This window comes from Netta rufina, assembly GCF_964035555.1.
Source record: "Netta rufina genome assembly, chromosome: 11".
NCBI lineage: Eukaryota > Metazoa > Chordata > Aves > Anseriformes > Anatidae > Netta > Netta rufina.
In genome coordinates, this window is record NC_140134.1 from 11,480,239 (window position 1) to 11,502,296 (window position 22,058).

A 22,058-nucleotide genomic window follows, 5' to 3' on the forward strand; every position below is an offset into this window, starting at 1 on the left:
GTGTGAGCAAACACCAGAATATAAAGTACATAGGAAACAGCACCATATTTTAGTGGACAAGACCTGTTTAATAAGAGAAAAATAGTGATCAAGAATACTACTTCAGTTTTTCTAATAGTTCCAACTCGCTTTGTTTCCACATCCCAGATTTTGCATGCTATGAGGAAAATAAAGCTGAAAAAAAGAGTACAACAGTACCCCAGACACCAGAGGATATAGTACACAAAATTTAGTAAACTGATTAGAAATAATTGGAACAAGCAAAATAAAGCTGTGGGATGACTGCTCAGGTACTGCATTTTATGAGCTCAGAGCAGATCTACCTTTCATTCTGCTCAGCTTAGTATTTTGTTACCACCTGGTGGTATGAGAACACATCCTCTGCGAGTGAAAGCCGGGTCCATCCAGGGAACACAAGGCAAAACTCAGAAGTGTAGGAAAAATTACAGTGACTTAAGAAGCTTGCCAAAAAACAATGGCATTGTATTATCAAGGCACAGAAAAAGCAGAGATCTGCCTTGTGCAGCTGTGGAAATCCTCTCCATTGGAAACAGTGCGTGTTAAGAGTCTACATAGGTTTAAAAAGCAACCATAAATTCACAGAAGAAAAATCCAAATGCTATTTAGACACAAGCTCAAGCCTTATATTAGGTAAATCAAAGAACTTACTGTTTGCCCCCTTCTCCCAACCAAAACCAACAAAAGAACCCCACAATTTTGGTTTGTTGTATTTTTCCTCATATTTTACATATGCTACTGTCACACTGAGCTAGTAGGCTTTATCATTTATCATTTAGTAAATCTCAACTAAAAAGGTATTTCAGTATCTTATTAGAAAAACTCCAAGCTTCTTGCACAGCTTCCTAGATTTTTAAGAGTTCCCATCACATTTCTGAAGCATCATTCTATACAGAAATAACTTCCCATCCATCAAAGGTTCCTGTGTTCTTACAAACACACTTAAATGGGTATTTCCCATATTAATCAATCCTCGCTAACACAATAACTGGTTTACTAATGATAGTTTCTAGGTCTGAGTAATTATCCAGTATCGTTATGATGTTATTCTGACCAAATCTCTTCCAAAAACTTGCATGTGACAAAAGAACTTGCTCAAATCAGTAAGTTCAAGCTAGAGGTTTCATGTTAGAGGTACACAACAAACATGATGGCAATGTTTGATTTAACAAAGAAATCACAAGCCTTCTAATAAGCCTAAGGTAGGTTTACTTACCTGCACTTCCAAGTTGCTTATAAAATCTGTATTCTAAATGGAGTTGCGGTGCTCGTGATTTTATTGGTTCCTAGAAGAAAAAATAAGTTGCCTGAAATCTTTGAAATATATATATATACTTATATTAATTACTTAATATTTATATACTTAATTATATGCTTAGAGTTTTGTGACAATACATAGTGCTTCAAGTTTCTAGATAAAACATCCTAGATGAAGTTAAACAATTGATTTCACCCTTAGACGTCACTTAAACAAATAGAGAACAGAAAGCTGAAAAGAAAGACTTGCAATATGTGCTCTGCAGGAGAATTAACTTCCTTATTTAAAAAAAACCTCATTCATGGAAGTCGAATTCAAGAACCGTTCAACAAAGCTCCTGATCCTTGAAGAGTGACCCTGAACAGGCAGTACGTTTGTAGGAGGAAAGTCAAAGCTGCCGAAGATTAAGTCACACATTCAGTCTGTGGACTTGTGGTTGCCCACAATATTTTTGTTGGTCACTAGCCTGTATTTCTGAAAAAATACTGAGTCATATACCGCGCTTTAAATCAGACCACAGTTACATAAACGTATCATCTTGTTTGCAACAAGCACGACAGCACAGCCAGAGATCTGATAGAAATGCAGGGAGAAGTCTCTCCCTTCACTAGCAGGTGTCATTCAGACATTTCAAAGCACTCAAGAATATTCTGTTTTTATACACAGGATAAAAATTGGATAAGCCTGCAACACACCCAAGATGCTACACTTCTCAGCTGCCACTCACCTGCACAAAACTTAATGCCTACAATCTGCAGCGCATTAACATGCACGATTACAGAGCTTCTAAAAATACGAAGTTAACATGGAGAGGATTAAGAGACTCGAGTAATTACATTTTCAATAACACCGCACTTGTAGGCAGTGATGGGGATTCACCTCCTGCCCAGACATCTTGGAACTGAAGTTAATCCTGGCCTCAATTTTGTTGTTGCTGCCGCTGCTTTCTTGCATGTCAGGAGATAAATGTTCCATGCCTAAACTACATAAAATTCATCTCACGGCACCAAAACTAGGCTGAATTTAAAAAACCTGCTGAGTAGCCCTAAAATGATGTTTCATATCAGCCCCGGTGAGTTACAACAAGAGCACCCAGGGGAGGTGCAGCACAGCCAGGAGTCTGACAGAGCACCTTCAGCAGCTCTGCTGTCTGCAGGGGAACACAAGGCTTCGGCAGATCCACTTGTCTTGTTCCACCTGTGGTCCGTACTCTAAGATTAATGCCCACATTTGTCCTGAATTCCACATTAAAGATTTCTTTTCGGATTAAAAGAATATTTTTTGTACAGGAATTCTGGTGATTGGACTTCAGCCAAGCTGTTCATCATCTGCACAAGTCATCCCCTGTTCTCCAGCAAGGGGAATATTGCTCCTGGTTGCTTCTCAGCCTTGATATTTAAAAGGTTCACCAGTCACACATGGCTATTCAGAAAGTATTTCTAAAATAGAAAACTGATACGGCACCAAATGCAGGTACAAAGAATTGCAAAAACCTGTTTGCTGTACAATCACTATCAGGTGAAGATAACTGTCGATGCTGGTTTGAGGGAGAGTCTTCAGGCACCTCCACGGCAAGGACATTTAGGGCAACAGGAGCCCAAGCCTATGCAGTGAGCAGTTCATTTGTTCAAACAGGTGGAGGGATTATTGTGTGAGGACGTGAGGCTGCTTGGGACAAAGCACAGGAAAGCCAAGCCCGAGCCCCTCCGCATCAGGAGCTGCTGGAGCCGCAGCTCTGGATGCTTGCCAGTCGTGGCAGCTCCCGAGAAGATCGTACCAGAGCAGATGGCTGTCCCGCAGGCCAAGGGCTTAAGGACACTGGCAGATGTTGCATTTGTGCTGAAAATAATGGAATTGCTGCTGCCCAGCATACAAAACCCACAGCTGAAACTGATGGGCATCATCGGGAACTTTGTAGAAACTCCTACGACATGCAAGTCAGCATTAAAAACCTTCAGAAGATGCAGCCAGTAAACATGGCTAATGCATCTCGCCTCCTCCACACTCTAGATGCCCATAACCAAACGATCTTCAGAACAAGGAGCTGTGCAGGGACACCACACAAGCCAGAGGACAGGCAGCAGTCCCCATTTTCCCATTTTCCAAGACGCAACACAGTCTCAGACATCCTCACCCCCTGCAGACAAGCCAAGAGATGAGCACAGAATTTCATAGCGTTTTCTGATCAACTCTCTGGCACCCATCACATCGTTCTCTAATTTTCCCTCCATTCATCTTTAACATAACGACAGGAGGAGGAAACAGCTGAGACAGCAGGGTTGCAGTTTTACAAGAATCTCAGGCAGCTAGGACTTTGAGCAGAGCTTTGAGTTGGTCCAATGATGCAGATAAAATAGAAAAAGTTGCCTTCAAGCACAGCAAATGCAGCCACTAGGCTGCAGATTACCTGAAGTATAAAGAAAATCTTCAGAAATGTAGCAGGTTGTTATAAAAAAAAAAAGTTGAAAACAAGATCTAATGCAGGTATTCCCTGGGGAAGAAAGCAAGACTACTTACAACTGGTTTTGGTCTCAAGTTCTCCTGACCTTTTGTCCCTGCATTTAACCTGGCTTTGTAAATGCCATTCTGTTTAGAAAAATATTTGAAAAGCAGGAACGTTATTTTTACTCAAGCCCCAGAACAACATATTGGAAACAGGCACACAGTCAATCAGCTCACTGACTTCTTGCATCACGTTGTCTGGAGCCAAAGGGCTGCCTCAAAGAACTGGAGCTCTCCCTGTCAAAAGAAGCACTTCTTCCCCTGAGCTTGCTATCCACAATGTAGTCACAGTATTTCTAAGCCTCTGGGGAAGCAGGGAGTCCCTGGCATTAGGCAGCACGTCACTGCCTAGCCTGGAAGAAAATACATCTCCCACCAAGAAGTACTTGCTTCCCTCGTGATCGCAGTTAAATACACACAGAGCAACACATTTGCTGCTGAGGAGGAAGAGTAATTCCCACTCCTGGGGAACATGGTCCAAGATTAGGAGACAAAAAAAAATAATCCTTGCTTCTGATCCCTCACTGATCTTCGCAAAACTGGCACAGGTGTGCAGGACAGCCACAGGATGGCAATTCCAGTCCTTCGAATCGGGGTCAGAGGTTTTGAAGTAGGAATTGTAACAGCACAAATAAAACATGGGGAAAAGCGACTGTGCTAACACTCAACCACTCAGATACTTTGAAAAAAAGAGAAGGAATGCTGTTGGAAAAAATGGATTAGCTTTAGTATTGCTGCCTCAGTCTTCTGCCACCTGGCTATTGAAAGGCTTCAGGTTACGGGGAGGTGTCACTGCAGGCAGTGCCGTGAGAGAAACCAGCATCCTCTGAACAAACACAGCTGCATGTTTGCCGTGTTCTTACTTCCTTACTCCTTCCAAGGCTATAACTCCGTGGGATTATCTTTGAAAGCAAAAAAACTAGAAGCACTATTGATTCAATGAAACGCCAGATCTGTGCACACAAGCACATTTTCTGTTGTCCCATCTGCCTCCAGAGCGAGCTACGGAACGAGCACCAGTCCTTCCTCCTGATGTGCAGCCATATCCACACACACCTTAAGCTGCACTGCAAACATTTATTTTGTTATTTTAGGGATTATATTATATGCTTCAAAACAAGTCCTTCCTGCAGAGCACTAATTATTTTTCAGGTACTATGCAGCACATAAGGAGAACGCTAGAGATGTCAGGTCTGTGGCATCACAACATGAATCAGAATTAATGCATCAAGTCCATCTTGATCTTCTTTAATGTGAATGACTGCTGTCATTTTGCCAGACATCGGTTGGAAAAACAGGCATACTTGCTGCTAATACCAAATCAGTGTAACAACTTCAACTTCAGATTCTAGGGTTTGGATCTATGATTAAAGAACACGCAGAGGAAAGAAGAGCACTGGGTATTTCAGCATCAAATTTCAAAGCCCCCCAAGAGACTACTGAAAGTCTTAGTTTACAGAGAGCTAAGGCATAAAATCAAACTCCCAGGGTATGGTTTTACAAATCTGGCAGAGCTAGGAGCATCCCCATCCTTTAGACTCCTGCTTCAAACCACAGCTGACCGTAGTGCCCTCATGCCCTGACGCTCCTTCAGAAGAGGAGCGTTACCTGAGCCAGCTGGGGCACTGCAGAAACATGAACACTGCCACTGCATCCACCTGGGGAGGGACGCACTGACTGCAAGGCAGAAAAACTGGTAACTGGGTACCGAGGCTGGTACAACTGGATGAGGAGTTGTAAACATTATTTCATGTACAAACTCTGAAGTTTGCTACTGCTGGGGCCAAGGTTTTGTTTTTAAATGCAACCCCTGCCATGCTCTGGTGAGCTGGTTTGGTTCATTTTTACCATCCTGTAATGTAAAAGGAAAAAAATCACACCGAAGAGGCTGTGACCACACATCCTTGGACATCCAAATCAGCTAGAGGATTCGCTGGATTGGACCTTGTTTTGCCTGTTGCATCTGCAGGGTCATGGCCCAGAGAATTGATGGGGTCTGTAACAGAAAGGCTTGGTCCTGGAGCCGAGGAAGGGGTGACAAACCTGCCATCGGTGCTGTCTGCCACTTTGGGAAGAGGAACAAGGCGCTCGCAGCTACTGACCATTTACATACTGTGAAGGGCTGGGTGCTTTCCGAGTTCACAGCATTCTCAAGAACTTATCTCTGTTTAAACCTGTTAATCTGGCTGAGATCAAGAGCAGCAATAAGCACCAAATGGGGAAGCTGCTTTTTGCCTGAGTTTCTAGCACCAGGTACGAGTGATTTAAGGGCACCCGAAGCTCCTACTTACCAGTTTGATCGCTACATATTCATTGGTGTAGAGATTTTTGCCTGTGAAGGAAAAAGAAAAATCTTTTAGTTGCACATTCAACACTTGCAGCTAGGAAGACAACACAGAATAGTGTCACTGATCACTGACTTTTCTCAATTACTCTCTCAGCTTCATGCCTCCAACAATTTCAGTCTCAAAGTAAGAAGCTGCAGCAGCCCACCAGGGCAGACAAACACCCTCTTATACCCAGCATAAGGTAACTGGGTTTTACAGTAGCAGTTATGTTCATTTGAGGAGGTATTGCAGACATATGTTTTATTATCCACATCATGCTAAAAAAAAAAAAAAGGTCGGAGAATAAAAAAATGAAGAGTCAGTATCATTTCTTTCAGAAGTGGCTTGATTCTGGACATTGAACAATTTTATCCTATGGTCTGTAGGGAGCTTCACCAACATAATTGTGCTATGGATCAGAGACTACTGCAAGTAGGCAACACAAACATTTTCCATACCAACAAACAGCTTTTTTTTCTTCCTCTACAAACAGGCAGGACAGGCAAAACGCTGCCTTGGTGGCAGCAGAAAGGCAGTGTTGTCATCTGCTAAGGCCCACAGCTCTCATACAGCACCGTACCAGCGAACTACACAGCTGTTCCCAGGCTGTTAGAAGTTACACTAGAAGAACAAAACTCATTCTTCAGACCCCAAACACACCCTACTATTTCTTAGATCTGTTACAAAAAGCTATGATGTCCAGGCTGGTAGAAAGCAGGTTTGCAGCTGCATCAAGAATACTTGATCCTGTGGACTGCAGGACCCTCACCACAGCTTCAGCACTCAGGGCACGGCTCATCCAGGGCCCCCAGCCAGCTCCTGGGCTCTGCCACCCAAACAGCAAAATGACACTGGGAAAACAGTGTTCCTTCAACTCCGCAAGGTGGAGGAGGACACCGAGAGCAGCCTCCACGTATGGGGTGCCATAACCCAGGCTGTCGTGGTCTGGTTCGTAAGGGCAAGAACTAAGCAGGAGAGAATTTTGAGTGAAATCCTCGAGAGTGAAATCCCCAGCTGTAGATCTGGGACTGGCAAAACTCCAGCACGAGATGCAAGGCCAGCAGCCAGAGGTAAGGGAAGGAATTCATCCTCCAGCTCAGCCCTTCCACAGCAGTCGTGGGGCAGACTCTGCCCATGAAGGTGCTCCCAGGTCCACCTCAGACCTCCAAAACCCTGCAGCTGCAGCGGGAGAGGCTTTGCCAGCTGTGACAGCAAGGCCAAGGGCCAGAGACCTCTCCACTGGCTTGCTCCAGACAGATCTACCCCTGGGTTTTGCCATCACACTGCACAAGGTGTCAATGGAAGAGCAAAGCCTGCACTGCCCACAGGACAAGTCACGAAGAGAAGCTGCCTCTTATCTCTGTCAGCAGGGAGCTGTAATACACCCAAGATGATACAACTGTGCTAACAAAGGCCCTTCAAGTTCAGGCAAAGCTTTTGATGGGGCAGCGATTAACGCCATGCCTCCGTTTTAGAAAGATCCACCGACAATTAAGAACCGTATGTCCTAAATGAGATGCGATGCCTCAACGTGGGAAAGCTGGCAGCGTGGATTTCCCAAGCCCTGGCAGCAAGATGCGCCCAGCACACGGGCACATTCACACAGGTCAAAGTGAAAAGCCCGAAGTGCAAACCTCTTGTGACCAAGAGGAGTCACGCCTCGACCTTCCAGTCCAGCTCAAAACTGTATGGATGACATTTTGGTGACAAATCAGGGCTGGGCAGTGGAGCAAACACCCACCCAGCCGTCCTCAAGACCAAGCAGAGCTTGCCCCAGACAGCACCGCGTTTGCTGAGACCATATTCCAGTGTGACACGAGGTCACGCTGCTTTTGTAGCACCACACTCACTACCCCTTCTAGAACACGTCTTTCCAAAAAAGGGACAGCAGTGTAGATCCTTCCTATAACCTACTCTTACCCATCTAGCACTATTCCAGCCCAGCAGGCACACGATGATTTTATTAGGGCAAAGACATAACCAGCCCCGCTATCAGACACCATTACACTTTTTTCCTTTTTTCAAGCAGGACCTGAAGCTGCAGCACAGGGCTGTGCTGGGCAGTTCTTGCTCCCAGCAAGGTGCCCTCCCAGATCTCATCCACCTGCAGTGAACAAGCGAGCAGCCTGTGCTCCCTTGGGGCTCACCGATCACCTCCTCGCTGTGGAGATGCTGGATCTTTGTGAGACCTGTGCATGCCCCAGGCCAACGCCTGGCTTCAGAACACTACACACGTTCTCTGTAACTGTGTAGTAACACACTTCTCCAAAAATCCCTTTGTATCCTCTCTTAATAAGCTACTGCACCAATCCAGACTGGATCCAGCTCTCCTAACATATTTTTTTTCCTTCAAACAGGGAGAAAAGCCGTATGAGCTCGTTTTTACATGAGTGGATGCAGGGTTTTGAAAATGCCAGGTTATGTTTGCATTGGAGCAAAAAGATTTGGGCTCCAGTCTACATCTCTGCATTAAAATAAGCCACTGGTCTGTCCAGAACTTCATGCTTATTTAAAAGGAAGGAAACCTACAGAATCTCAAATAATTTTACATTAGCATCTGTTTTATGCTGTACTAAATAAAAGTGCCAAACACTGGGGGGAAAAAACAAGACCATTGAAGAGGTGTATTTATACCTAACATTTCTTATGGTTCAGGATTTCAGGTAAATGCAGACATGACAGTCGATGCATTGAACCTGCCCACAAGCTGTTCAAGCTCCAGAGGTTTTTCCAGTGAAGACAGAAAAAATCCACGTGGTGAGTTCTGAGGAGGTCAACCCAAGGGTTTGAGCAGCTTGTCCAAGGGAACAGCCATCGGTTAAGCGTGTTTCGTCTTACCCTGGGCCAGGCACTGATTTTTGTGCTCACTTCCCTCCCACCCCAGCTCGTCTGCAGGCTGGAATCCAACTGCACAGCTCCACGTGACCGACAGCTTCAAAAAAGTAATACCCCCGGGGCTATCTGGATTTGGAGCAAGAGAGATCAGCCCAAAGCAGCTCAGTTGGCGTTTACAGAATTGCCTCGATGCACAGCACCTCCCTCCCTCCCCCGGAGCCATCAGCCCTCTGTCTGGTGCTCCAGAAGAGCTTTGAGTGAAAACACAGCACCTGAAAAGAGAAATCCTTCGGAGGATTGGAAAATGTTTTTTCCCCTTGCTTGTCAGCCTACAGGCTGTGCACGACTTTGTTCTTCCTGCGTTACTAAAAGCATTCGCTGACACTTTACTTCTCTGAAATCATGTTAAAAAAAAAAAAAAAACCACAACGCAGAGGGCATGCCATTCATCTTTGCAGAACAAAACTGTTATCAGGGACTTGTTTGCTCCTATTTCAGACACACTGCTTCTCCTTCCCCACCGCACTACTCAGCAATCATTAGCATCACATCTGTGCAACAGAAAGATCTGATAATTAACTGAAGAGTTCTTACAGTTATAGTGACTGTCAAAAAGTAATAGAAGTTAAAAAAATATATAGCTTCTATACAGGCTTCCTGTTTTAATTACCATTATCAGCATGTACAGCCCGTTGCCCAAATGCAGCAGGCTGCAGCATATTTGGTTAACACATATTAGCAAAACATTTACCAATGTACCAAAAAAACCCAACCCCAAACCACTGAACCAAAAAAAAAAAAAAACGACCACTCGATTAAGAGGTGTTTTTTTTCCCCTGGTTAAAACCAAATTTCTCTGTAAACAGATCTTCTCACAAGTGAAATCTCTTGTATGAAGTCCTTTGAAACAATATGTTAGTACAGAAATCCAACACTGCTCAGAGAAATGGGGGAAGAAGAGCAACCACAGAGACAAAAAACAGAATCTGGGCTCCAGCTGAACAAAAGCAGGAACCATTTACCTGGGGGGATCCAACACAGCTGCTGAATGCTCGATGCTGTGTGGATGGCAAAGCAATTAAATGGCTCTTTCCATATGGATCTCGCTATATTGTGATATTTATTGTTGGGGGGAAGGTCTTTTAAAATGCTACGAAGCTATGCAAGTTATGTTACTGTAAGGATCCAGCCTGTACTCTCTTCAGCTGTAGATAATGTGCATTCACATTCAGGAAATTGGAAAACTTTGTCCCTCCCTTGGCTTCTTGGAGCGTTTCCGCCTTTGGAGCATTATCTCTGCACTTGCAAATCAATAAACCTCCTCTGATGTCACGCTGAAACCAAGACCACCCATTTACCAACAGAAGCCGGTTGATCATCCTGCGGGGAAGCCGCGTGTCCTACAGATGCAGTAAGCACACCTCAGAATGACAGACACATCTCACAGATTCGGCACAGGAACCCCCAGAGATGCTATCGGTAGTTATGCGTTATAACCCTCTGGTTACCTGAAGCAACTGCCTGATCAATGTATCCATCATCCCTCGTGCCTGACACGCAGATTACTTCAATTCTGAGTAGATCCCGAGGCTGGGGAGAGCAGTATTTGTATCAGCCAACCTGCCTTCAGCACCCTCGAGTTTCTTAGCACAGCAAACCACTTTGTTCAGCAGACAGAAGGAAAAAGCAGCTGTTTTGAGGCAATCAAGACCACCACAAGCTGCTGCTTCTGATCTGAAAAAGCTACCCCAGAACCACACACTGCGAGCTCAGGAGCATGTAATTAAAAACACAGCCTGCTTCCCCCACCTCATTTAAAAAACAACCCAACGCCCCGCTAACGGGCCCTTTGTCTAGGCTGACTTACAAGCCCAACAGGCGGCAGCCCACAAAGCCATCTGTCTGGGCGGCCAGCTGCAAGGCACACGGTCAGAAAACCAACAGACCAAGAAAAAAGCAGGGGCTGCCACGCAGGCAGACACAGCGGCCAGATGGGCACAGGCTGCACGCCCCGCTCAGACACGGGGGGCAGGTCAGGGAGCAGGTGACAGGGCAGAAAATGGGGCTCTGGGGACAGTGAAGGACGTGGAACTGGGAAGATGAGAGTGCTAGGAAATGGGTCTCAGTCATTACTTTCGTAGGGAGTCCTAGCTTATGGAAAAGAGATTGAGAGCAAGATTTAGCAATCCAGACAGTTAGAAAGATTTTTCACCTTAGGCAAGACAATCAGCGTTGAGAACAGTCTTCATTGTTGGGATTGTTCAAAATTTGCATCTTTGGCCTCTCCAGTGTATTCACTTTGACTTTATGCAAATAAAAATAATGCTAACAGTTACATCTTCTGAGTCAGAAGCTTCAGGTAAGGTAGCTCGACACTTGGGAAACAGGCACATGCTGTTCTCAAGCCAGGGTAAGTTTTTATGTATTTATATTCCAGTGGTGAAATGCTAATCTGGATAATGCAGGCCACTAAAACAGCTAGTTCTTACCTAGTCTGAGTTCTCCAAAGTTCCCACACCCAATCTTCTTGCCCACTCTGAAGTTGGGCCCCACCATAAGAACGCCTGAAGACGCAGACGAGCTCGGCCGAGAACCATGGCCGCTCCTCCCCGGCATCCCTTTCGTCGTCCGCTGCCTTTCATCCTTTTCCCTATTGGGATGGTCCATGATCTTAGAAAAATCTCTCTGCCAGCGAGCTGGCAGAAAGGAATCTGAGTGTGCACTCTTGTCCTTGGAATAGAAACAGGTAATCCAAAAGTATCTCAGTCAGGGTCCAAGAGAGTCATGGAAACGCGTGGAGTTCTTTTGGCACCGTATCCAGTTTCCTAATGCATCTTTATAGTGTACCAAGTGGTCGATTATGTTCTTGAGAACTCAATAAAGGCAAGTTGCTTTTGGTTTCTCACCTGGGGAAAAAAAAAAAAAAAAAAAAGATATATGAAGTAAAAATCGTTATTTTAAAATACCAAGCAAGAAATGTACAATGTGGCAAACCTCCAGTACTTTCCAAAGCCATTTCGGCCTCGAGGAAATTAACAGCTATAGAGGAACTTCATCGTTGTCTTAACAGTTTTCTGATAAAATGCCTCAACATCACGATGGGAAGTAAGTGCTGCCCATCCACCACTCGCTGCTGGAGTTGTCAGGACAAACACTGCCCATAATGACAAAAGTGATTCCTATCACAAAGGTGCGTCAGGTGGAAGCCACAAGGCAATCACGTTCTACCTTTAAAGCAACTGTTACATTTTTTTTTCCTCTTGCTTCATACATATTTAAAGGATTATACAAAAGTCAGACAAAAAATAGAAAGGAGCAATGGAGAGGTGTCAAGAAAAGAAAATACTGAAGCACTTACAAAGTTGCATGTATCTACCACACTAAAAAGTCGAACTCCCCTTCATTTTAGGTCCTTAAGTTGACCTCCGGCATACTTGCCAGCTGAAGATAGTGTATCAGAGATGACCAAAATGAATAAACAAAGCTGTATTATTTGCAGCTAGAATCAACATTGCTGGAAATACCCCCCACATCCCAGGACTACACGCGCTGGGTTGTGTCCCTCTAAGGTCTGTATTCGTACTTCTGTGTGGACGCTGAAGTTTCAGCGCTTGCATGGCAGTCAGGAGGCACCTCAACAGTCAGCAGAGATGTGCTGCGTGAAACCACAGAAGAGGAGTCACCGTGGAGGGACACCAGCAGCAGAACACCACCAGGTGCGCCCAGAAACCCAACCGTGTTTGCGAGGGTTCAAAAGTTACTAAGGCGATAGACTCAGCCCTCCTGGAGCAATGCATTTGTAGCGTATTTTTCAGAGGACTTAGCAAGGCTTTGCCTGGTTGTTTTATGAAATTAAATGAAGCTAACCTACTTACTTCCAGTCCTCCAAAAATGAAAGGCAAGAATTATTACCCATCCACAAACCAGTGGCACAGAACAAAAGCATTAACTCTTTTGAAATATGAGTATGTTCTCCCTAACCTTCAGCTGTGGTGTGCTTTTATTTCTTGAAACTTTGTTTTGATCTGAGGCGTCTGTATACAAGGCAGAAGTCATCCGCAACGGGTCCTGCAGAGCATGCAGGTCGCTAGCTGCAAGCTGGAAATTCCGACTTCTGAACACTAAACTAGTCTGCAGCACAACTCCGACCTTTTCTGCTCGTTTCCATTTGCCGTTCTATCTGCTCACACACACACACAAAAAAAGGTACAGTTCTCCCCAGCCTGAGCTCCCTCCCCTAAATCAGAAACCCCTCCCCTAGATCAGAAATACTTCTGCAAAAAAGCAAATATTAAACAAGGAGAAGGCGCAGCTCTAACCCCACTTTGAAATTACTTTTTACTGCCTCTGTTCATACATCACCGGAGGCTTCTGTACTGGACAGGGACTCTAAAGAGACTCTGTAGGAAGGTGCGAGTCTGCAGCGTATTAGAAAACCTTCAGTACTGAAGAGGAGCCAGTAACAGGGTCAGGAAATGCCCCCACACGTGGACCCGCTTCATGCAGGACGACAGTCCCACAAAAACCCACATTTAGCTGTGTATCTGCTAACGCTAGGAGCCTAGCTCAGGCTGCCCAGGCTACAACCCACAGGGTGTTGTATCAAGCCCATGACTCAGCAGCCTCCTCTACAGAGAGAAAAGCAGACGAGGTCTTGCTACCACCCAGGAACCGTGCTGTGCCTGCCGGGCACCAGCAGCGCGTCGCTCCCAGCCACGGTCGGGCCCCGCTGGGCCGGCCAGAGAGAAAATATTTGAAGGTGCTCACCTGCAAGGAACTCAGCGCTCAGTATTACCTCCACCACACGTTAATTCAAGCTTCAACGCTTCAAACTGGATGTGGATCAGCAGGAAGTAACCGTTAGAGGCAAACGGGGCAAACTGGTTCCCAGCACAGGTAGCCCTGGCAGAGCTTCCAGCGGCAGCACTTACTGGGACAGGGCGAGGGAGCGCTGCTCTTCCTCAAAGCTGTTTACGTAGATGCCAGCACGGTTTTATTTGCTTTGTGAAATCAGCTCGCAGGAGCAATGCCGATGCTCTGCCAGATATGAGAGCAGCACACGGACTGGGCCCCACCCCAGCCTGCCCTGGGAGAAGGCTTGCTTCAAAAACCAACCCACAAAAAAGGGTCCGTCACTGGGACTACGGGAGAACAGAAATGGAGTATCTGAGGACGAAGGGGTGCTTCTGGGGCTGGACTACAGACCAGCAAGATGAGCAGAACAGAGGAATCCCATGAATGAACAAGTTAAGAAAACACCCTTGATCCTACCAAAGCCAGAGGGGAATTTTTTTCTCCCTGCAGACAGAAGCCGTTATTTTCATCTAGGCTGGAAAATCCACAGGCAACAACTGCAGACCTCACAAAAGGATAACAAAAAAGTCTCCAGCAAGAGCTAGATCCCTTCCCAGTTAACTGTTGGAAAAAAAAAAAATCAGTGCATATTTTTTTTTTTCAGTTTGTAGACTGAAGAGATACTTGGAAGGCGGGCTGAAAACTTGGAGAGGAAGAAGCAAAATCTGCATGACAGGGACTGATAACAGCAAAGGAAGGACGAAAAATACAGTTTTGGTAAAGTTGCAAGTTGATTTTCTTTCTCGAGACTTTCTTGCTCATTCTGCTAACAGTTACCCAGCCAGCAGAAAGAGCAAGAAAAGTCAATATAAGCTGAAGCCACCAGAAATGGCTTCAGAACAACCATGTTGAGCATTAGGTAGACTGGACAGACACCATGCCACAGCTCACCATTTTGTTGTACAATGTCAGAAACTTTTTAGCCTTCTTTCTGCCCGTTCTGCCATGAAGAACTACCAGCTTCCTACCTGAGGCCAGATGCATCCCAATAACAGGGTTGTTCTGCAGCAGACCCTGATGCTGGGCGCAGATCTTTTCAAAGATCTGCTGGCAAAAGATGGCAATGATACAGCAGGCATTTCACTGGCTGTTGTAAAGCAGAGCCGAAAGCCACCAGGGGCAGAGATGCAGTTTAACATATTTCAAACAGCTGATATTTGAGTTATCCTCAGCCTGAGGTGGCTGCTCGGTCACTGCTCCATGACACAAGGACGTCGTTCCCGTAAGGGCTGCTCAAGCCCCTCTAAGCCTCAATAAATACGGCTTCCCCCTCCTCCAGACTCAAGTCCTGACTCAGCCCAAGCCCCACGTGCCGGGTTTCTGACCTGAGAGCAGAAATGGGCTGATCTGTTTGATGCTTGCACCATCCTGCTCACTGCTCCTCAGGCAGGACAAGCACCTCTGTTCTTCGCAGGCAGATGAAGCGCACAGAGCTCCACCACGCATTTTCTGGCTTGTGAAATAAGATTTTAACAGTTATAAGCTCCTACGCCCCCATCCTTCCCCAGCGTTTCGCTAATTTGTATAAGGTCTCCCCAAGGGGAAGGATGGAAAGGTCACGCCTGAATCTGAGAACACAAAACATCCTCTTTCTTCTCTGAAAAGCCTCCTGCAAACAGGAATTCAGATCAGCAGTGAATAAGAGGTTTGACAATGTCTTTATTATGGCCAACCTGATCCCAGCTGTCAGTACACCAAATTGCACAAAGATCTTCCACTACTGCTACTACATACCAACAGTATACCGAGGGCATATCGTAGCAATAGTGGAAGTAGTAGTATCTGGCATCAAACATGGCTTTGGAAGGCTAACAAAGTAAAAGCACTTGGTTTTGGAAGAGGGGTGGCAGAAGAATGAAGACTAGACTGCAATTTGAAGTCAGTCGCATTAAAATTTAAAGACTGCTCAGAACACCAGGACTATTTCCTGCCACGATTCAAACTTTTTCATAATGATTCTCCTTCCTACCTTTCCACCCACTCAGCAAGATTGCTCCCGAAAGTTACATGCATTTAAAGAAAGCTGCAGGAACATATTTGCCTAATGGTGACTCAGTTCAATTCCAGTATTCATTTCACTACAATGTGCTCAAAGACAGGGGAACGGTTATTTAATAAAAGATACCGGCTTGAAAGGAAATTACTTAAAGCACAGTTAGCTAAATAAAGCAGCCAGCTTCGCATCTTACTCGCTTCCAAACACTTAGGACTTGAGATCTAAATCACTGCCGCTCCTGCACCAACAAAACCACCCGGCTGGAGCTGCATACCTGCTACCAGCCGGCGGGGAAGGCAGCCGTCCTGCCCCTTGCGATCAGCTGCAGCACGAAGGAAGGCTTCCCGAAGAAAGGCTTACTGCTCACTGAGCGCTCCTTACAGCGCAGGCATGCCGCAGCTCTGCTTCGGTACAGGCACTGCTTGTAGCCACCCTGTTTCCCCAAAGTCCCTCAGTTTGAAAGCAGCAGTAGTGAAGGGCAAAGCGAATGAGACTAGCACGGACAAGTCAGAGCAATCTTTAGTTCTACCCTTCGAAGGCAAAGCTTGCTTCCCCTGCACCGAAAATTTCTTTGACCTGCTTGAGATGCTCCGGAGCCCTCTGAGACAAGGACAAGAGCTGTCAGTCTTGCTTTGCGGCACAGTTTCGGATAGTTTCTGTCTGAACCAATATTGCAAGTGAATCCTTTCCTCAAATCAAACCAAGCAGGCCTGATCCAGCTCCATGTGCATTTTCAATTCACAAGGGATTCAAAATGCACTAGGCTGCGAATGCGTGGTATATGGATTACTCAGCTAACGGGTGGAGGCACTTCACCCCTACAATTCCTTTTTCCTCCTTTTTTAAGGCAAGATCTTGCAGAAAGCCCCATATTCTGTTGGGATGAGTGACCTCACCCCACTCTGTATGAAAACAGGAACTCCATTTCTCAAAGCATCTCCACAACTCTTGCTTTAGGACATGGCACGTGCCTTCACACTGTTTCCTCCAACATCCACCCCACGTGCTCATGCAATACTTTTGGTAAGTCTCTTGATCTGGGGAGTGTTTTCCAGGCAAGATCTGCTCTTTTCCATATGACTTCAAAGACCATAAAATCCTCCAGGGCTCTCAGCTGAGATGTTATAAGCGGACGGATGTGAGATCACCAACTTCCACGCTCATTCTGTGCAAAAAGTGAAGCCTTCAGCTGCACAAAGCTTCAGTTGCTCTGCCACGGATCGGGACAAGCCCTCCACCCTCTGGAGGAGGTCTAACAGCCAGTGTGAAGGTTATGAGTTTGATTTTTTTTTGAAACCAGGACACATGATGCATTCACACACATTCTCAGCACCTGTCAACTCCTTTTATTAGCTGACACTCTTAAGTTTAGAGGAGCAAGCTGGCTTTGTGTCCCGTGTTTCACTGCATGCATTAGCAGCTTCCCAGGCATCAGCGCTCTTCCTTTATTAAAATGAGATTAGCGAACCTTTCACTTACAGCTTTGCTCTCTTCCCCACAAACACCTCCATCAGCTTCAGCGCCCTTCACACCTCCTCATCCCAGCACCTCACCTCATCCTCCCATGACCTCCCACCTCTTGTCCTGCCTCTGCCCGTGCTACTTCCCAACTGGCCCCAAGAAAAATTCATTTTTTTTTCAGAGCCACAAACAGCACTAGAGTGACCTGGTTTTAGCGTCCTCAATGTTGTGAAAAACAACAGAAAAACGGAAAAAAGTAGGTTAATATTCTCTGTTTCAGTTTAAAGCTGGCTGCAGACTACAGGAGGCGGCTGCATGCCATGTCAGATGTCCCACATGTGGGAGGCTCCTTCCAACCCTGAATGCTACAGATGCCTTTTACACACTACGAGTCGCTTCTGTTGAATCACTTGACCAAATGAGTTCATCTTCAGCTCATGCAGTCAGTTTTGTTCAGTGCTTCATAGACAGGAAGGAGAAAAAAAAAAAAAAAAAAAAAAAAAGGTGAGGCATACAAACAGTACTTAAGTCTAAATTGTTGGGAAGGGACAGGGATGGACAACCGCAGAGCGCGACACTCACTCCTTACTCATGGATGCCCAGGACTGCCAAGCTGCCATACTACAATTCCAGTTTTCACAGAAAGGGATGGACCTAAATGAAGTCTCACTTCCCCTATTTGCAAGTAAACTGATTGAAGTCTTCCCAAAGATCTTGTGAACTTCCTAAACATGTTAACTGTGTAACCCTCATCTGAGCACGTTGGCAGGTGACTTCTCTAAGCGAGGCTCAGGCTGGGTGTTGATCCTCTCACCAAGAGCATCCTGTAGGTTTTTTCCTCATGTTTGTTCTCCAAAGACTTTATACAAGTTCAGCGTGAAAGTGGGGAATGTTACAGAGGGAAAAAGTGATTTCATTCTTCCACATGCAGAATCTCAGAACAAAACAGACCATTCTCGGGGAGGTGGTTTGTGGGCAGGGCAGAGTCTCTGACTCCCCTTCCCCGCTCACTTTTAGGCCAAAGGTTTGCAGCAGCCACGTGTGCGTATTCCTACACACATAACAGAGGGCTGAAGACCACAGACTGCCAGAAGGAGAGGGTTAGTGCACTTCGTTAGGAGTTGCACAAAGCTGGAACAGCTACACGAACAGTTGGATGCTTAAAACGAGAAAAAATCCCCTAATGAAACCTGAGGCTTTGTTTGTTTGTTTAGGCTGGGAAGAGGAAAAAAGACGAAGAGCAACTGCCAGCCCAGCTCCAGCCCGGCTTCCGAGGCTTGCTGCGCAAGTCAGAGGCACAGCCCCCTGCATGCAGGGCTGACAGCCAGCCAAACCCCGCTCCAAACGCTGCAGGTGCGCAGCCCACACACAGCTGCATGCACAAGCCTGGCGCTGCAGCCCAAGGAGGGAACCGTCGCAAACACACCGGTTTTGAGATCTCCACCTCGATATTACAGTCACCAAGCCCAGCCTCTGCAAGGCTCCCGCAGACCAGCAGTAAGCGTGACATTTAAGATACCATCTGCTTGCAAAAGCAGGCTGCGTACGGCCGTGCGGGATCAGGTTCCAGCAGAAACAGATATTTATGAGGATGCTACAGAGGAAATGAGACAAAAATTGGCAGTGGTGAAGGGGTGTAACAGACACTGAGCAGGACGAGAACTCAGCAGACGTCCTCTTCTGAATCTGGCCACCACATAAACTTATTTTTTTCTTTTCCCAATCTTAAAATACCAAGTAAATACCAGCAAAAAGAGAGCTTCAGGCACACCTATGCCACCTCCTTCCTTTCAAGCAATGTTTTTTGAAGGAAAAAGGGGCAAGCCTACTAAAGAATAGCTTACTTCCAGACAGCCACGTGCATCTCCAAGGAACAAGCCCCATCAGGCAAATTTGGGTGCTCTGATGGCATACAGCAGCTGCAGGACATAGCTTGCACTTACTGCTACCACCAACAAGCGCAGCCCTCACTTGATGAGACCACCGCTGCAGCTTCACCTGTGGAGCAGGCTGGGATCACTGGGAGCAACGCTGCTTTTGTGGATTTATAGCGTAATTTAACACAGATGCACCTCGATAGTCTGAGACTGTTTCATCTGCCTGGCAAGGAAAAGCAGCCTGGAGGATGAATTGCAGACGGGCTTGGAGAGCTTGAAAAGACTGGTGATTTGGCAGTTAAAGGCAAGAAAAAAAAAATCCTTTGCACTATCCAAACCATGAAATGCTTTTTTTCTGCTTTCAGAGAAGAACGCGAGTATCAAGTTCAGAGCCAACACGGCTTTCACGGTGTGCACGTGCGGGGTGAAATGCCTCTTATTAGAAGAAAAGTCCTCCTGAACTTGAACAGAGAGGGTCACAGAAAACCAACGACCCTTTAATAGCAAGGAGTAAGTAGAAGTCGTGCTAATTAAACACAGCTCGAGCTGACGGGCAGCCCTGACTAATCCAAAGTGATGCTGAGAAGCACATTCTGACCTGGCTGTGCACCAAGATGAACATGCGCACATCAGGTACACGTTTCGCCTGTGGAAGAGCAAGCTCATGTCAAGTGCCACCCACTATCAATAAGAACAGCATCACTACTAAATAGCAATAAAATAGGACTCAGATGGAGTCTGGAAGGCTCCAGATCCCCAGACTCCAGATTTCTAAGGACACCCGTTGCCTTTCCTCTGACCCACCAACACTCAGGGTGCCTCAAAAAGAGCACGAATGATCAAAGTAGCCTCTTGGTTGTCTTAGATCAGGAGGATACTAAACCCCTGCCAAGGCTCACATCTCTTAAAGAGAGCTTCAGTCACTGCTGGTCAGATGCAGGAGTCACAATCAAGTTACTTACATAGCACAATGCCCTGAGCATGGCTGCAAAGACCAAGAGACAGGCAGCCGAGGGGGAAAACATCCTGGTGATGCTGCTGAGCACCTGACGGCTCAGGAGACACAGGAAACCTCTGAGCCCTACGCATGTGCACGCCGTCCCAGCAGCGGCACGCTCACCACCGACAAGCTGGGTAAGGCTCTGCCAGCACTGCAGGAGACAGTAAACCCTTTGAGAAGCTATTACTTGTGTGAGAAAGGAATGAAGTTACAAGGAGTTAGGTGCTGAGAAGAGACACACCATAAACCAGGCAGGATTAATCCCTGCAGGCTCCCGGCGTTGCCCAGCGGATGTCTCTTGGTCCCTGCCTCCAGGCAGCTCGGCGCTGGGAACTCCTCCCAAGAGCTGGTCAACAGAGTGGAAACGCAGCAGAGAGACGGCTGGCTCTTAAAAAATAGTCATGGCAATGCCAAAAGGGGTCACGATAGCATAGTAAAAGGGAACATATAAAAATACTGAGCAATTTTAGCATATATCATCTTTTCATTTTAGTGCCTGAACTCCACCCTCTCCTTACGTGAAGGGGCTGCCTTTTCCAGCAGTCACAGGACCATGCTCCTGCTTCATGTAATTAGATTAGACATTTGGCAGGAATTCAACTGACGTTACCTACATTTTGTTTGCAGCTGAGCTGCTTCTCAAGGAGGAAACCATGTACCTGAGAGCACAGGGAGAGAAATCTGCCCCAGCCCTTAACGCAATGTCAGTATGCGGGCAGAGGTGACAAACCTTGCAGCCACACACACAGGTTAGAGAGCACAATGCAGCCGAAGAGGAAAGAATCGATGCTCACGGTTAAGAAATCATGCTTGTTTAGGGCTGATAAATATGTTGCTGCAGTATAAGCAAATCTAAAAGCTACACTCAGGAAAGGGCAGCAGCTCCCAGCACACCATTTCCCTGCCGCCAGGTTTTTACTGGTACAGCTCGCTTCAGTTAAAAAGGGATCCTGTAGCACTAAGCAGGCAGGCAAAAAAGTTGACTAGAAGTGTCTGCATCGTCTTCTTCAGGCCTTTGCTAACCCCAGGAACAATTTTTACAGACGGAGCTTAATACTTAAGGCACCGTTACACTCGGAGCCTGAAACCTGCCGCAGCAATCTGTCTGCCCTTTCCATTAAGGGATTATGAAAACTTCATGAAGTCTTTTCTGCAGCTGTGCTATACTCCCCAAACAAGCTGTCAAAAAGCCCCAAGCCCACCTATCCTACAGGGTAGCATCCTTATAGCCCATCAAGAATAACCTTCTCCTTTCTCTGAAATTTACGATTTCCTTTTTTCCGAGCTCTCAACTGTGTATCCTTATGAAGCAGTTTAGCTGTCAAAAGAGATTGATTTTGACAGTTTCACAATTGAAAAGGTGCCAAGAGTGACATGCAGACAAAGCAAAATACCTGCTGGAGATGTACAGCCCCCTTGCAGGAGGGCTACGAGATGCTTAGGAGCTCTGTGACGGTTTTGTGGAATAATCCAGCCTCTCACTTTTTTTTTTTTTTTTTTTTTTTTTTTTTTTTTTTTAAACCAAGCAAAGGTCACTGGTGTGGTTTTGCTGGCAGCTATAAGCTGCCTCCTCCCAGTACAAGGTACAGGCTGGGTTACTGGTTTCATTCTGTGCCCACCAGCAGCAGGATAGGCTACACCTCCACAAACACCGCCAGCTCCATAAAAACCTGCACTTCCTCAGCAGAGCAATTAGATATCATCATCGCAAGATACACAATTAGACAATTACAGATGTTCGGAGGGTTAACGTCTGTACCTAGTTACTCCCTTGATAGGCCTAGGACCCAGCCCAGATCAATGACCCACAGGGAAAGCCAAGATGAAGCTGACAGCAGCTTGAAGGTTTTCATGTGCTGGAAGACTGCTTCTTCCAGATGTGGCAGAAGGATCTGTCCTTCTTCTGCTTGCGCTTCACAAGGCACAGCTT

General features: G+C 46.1%; 1 protein-coding gene across 2 annotated transcripts in view; it reads right to left on the reverse strand.

Moving 5' to 3' along the window:
- CSNK1G1 (casein kinase 1 gamma 1) overlaps positions 1 to 22,058 on the reverse strand; it is a 114,757-nt gene that overhangs the window by 48,842 nt on the left and 43,857 nt on the right. For both annotated transcript variants that reach the window (XR_014618783.1, XM_084293778.1), the window contains exons 3-5: positions 11,430 to 11,846; positions 6,070 to 6,110; positions 1,235 to 1,304 (exon numbers count right to left, since the gene is read on the reverse strand). Coding sequence is in view for 1 of the 2 variants with exons in the window: in XM_084293778.1 (XP_084149904.1) it covers positions 1,235 to 1,304; positions 6,070 to 6,110; positions 11,430 to 11,607 (289 nt within the window). In the remaining variant the exon portion in view is untranslated. The remainder of the gene's footprint in view (positions 1 to 1,234; positions 1,305 to 6,069; positions 6,111 to 11,429; positions 11,847 to 22,058) is intronic.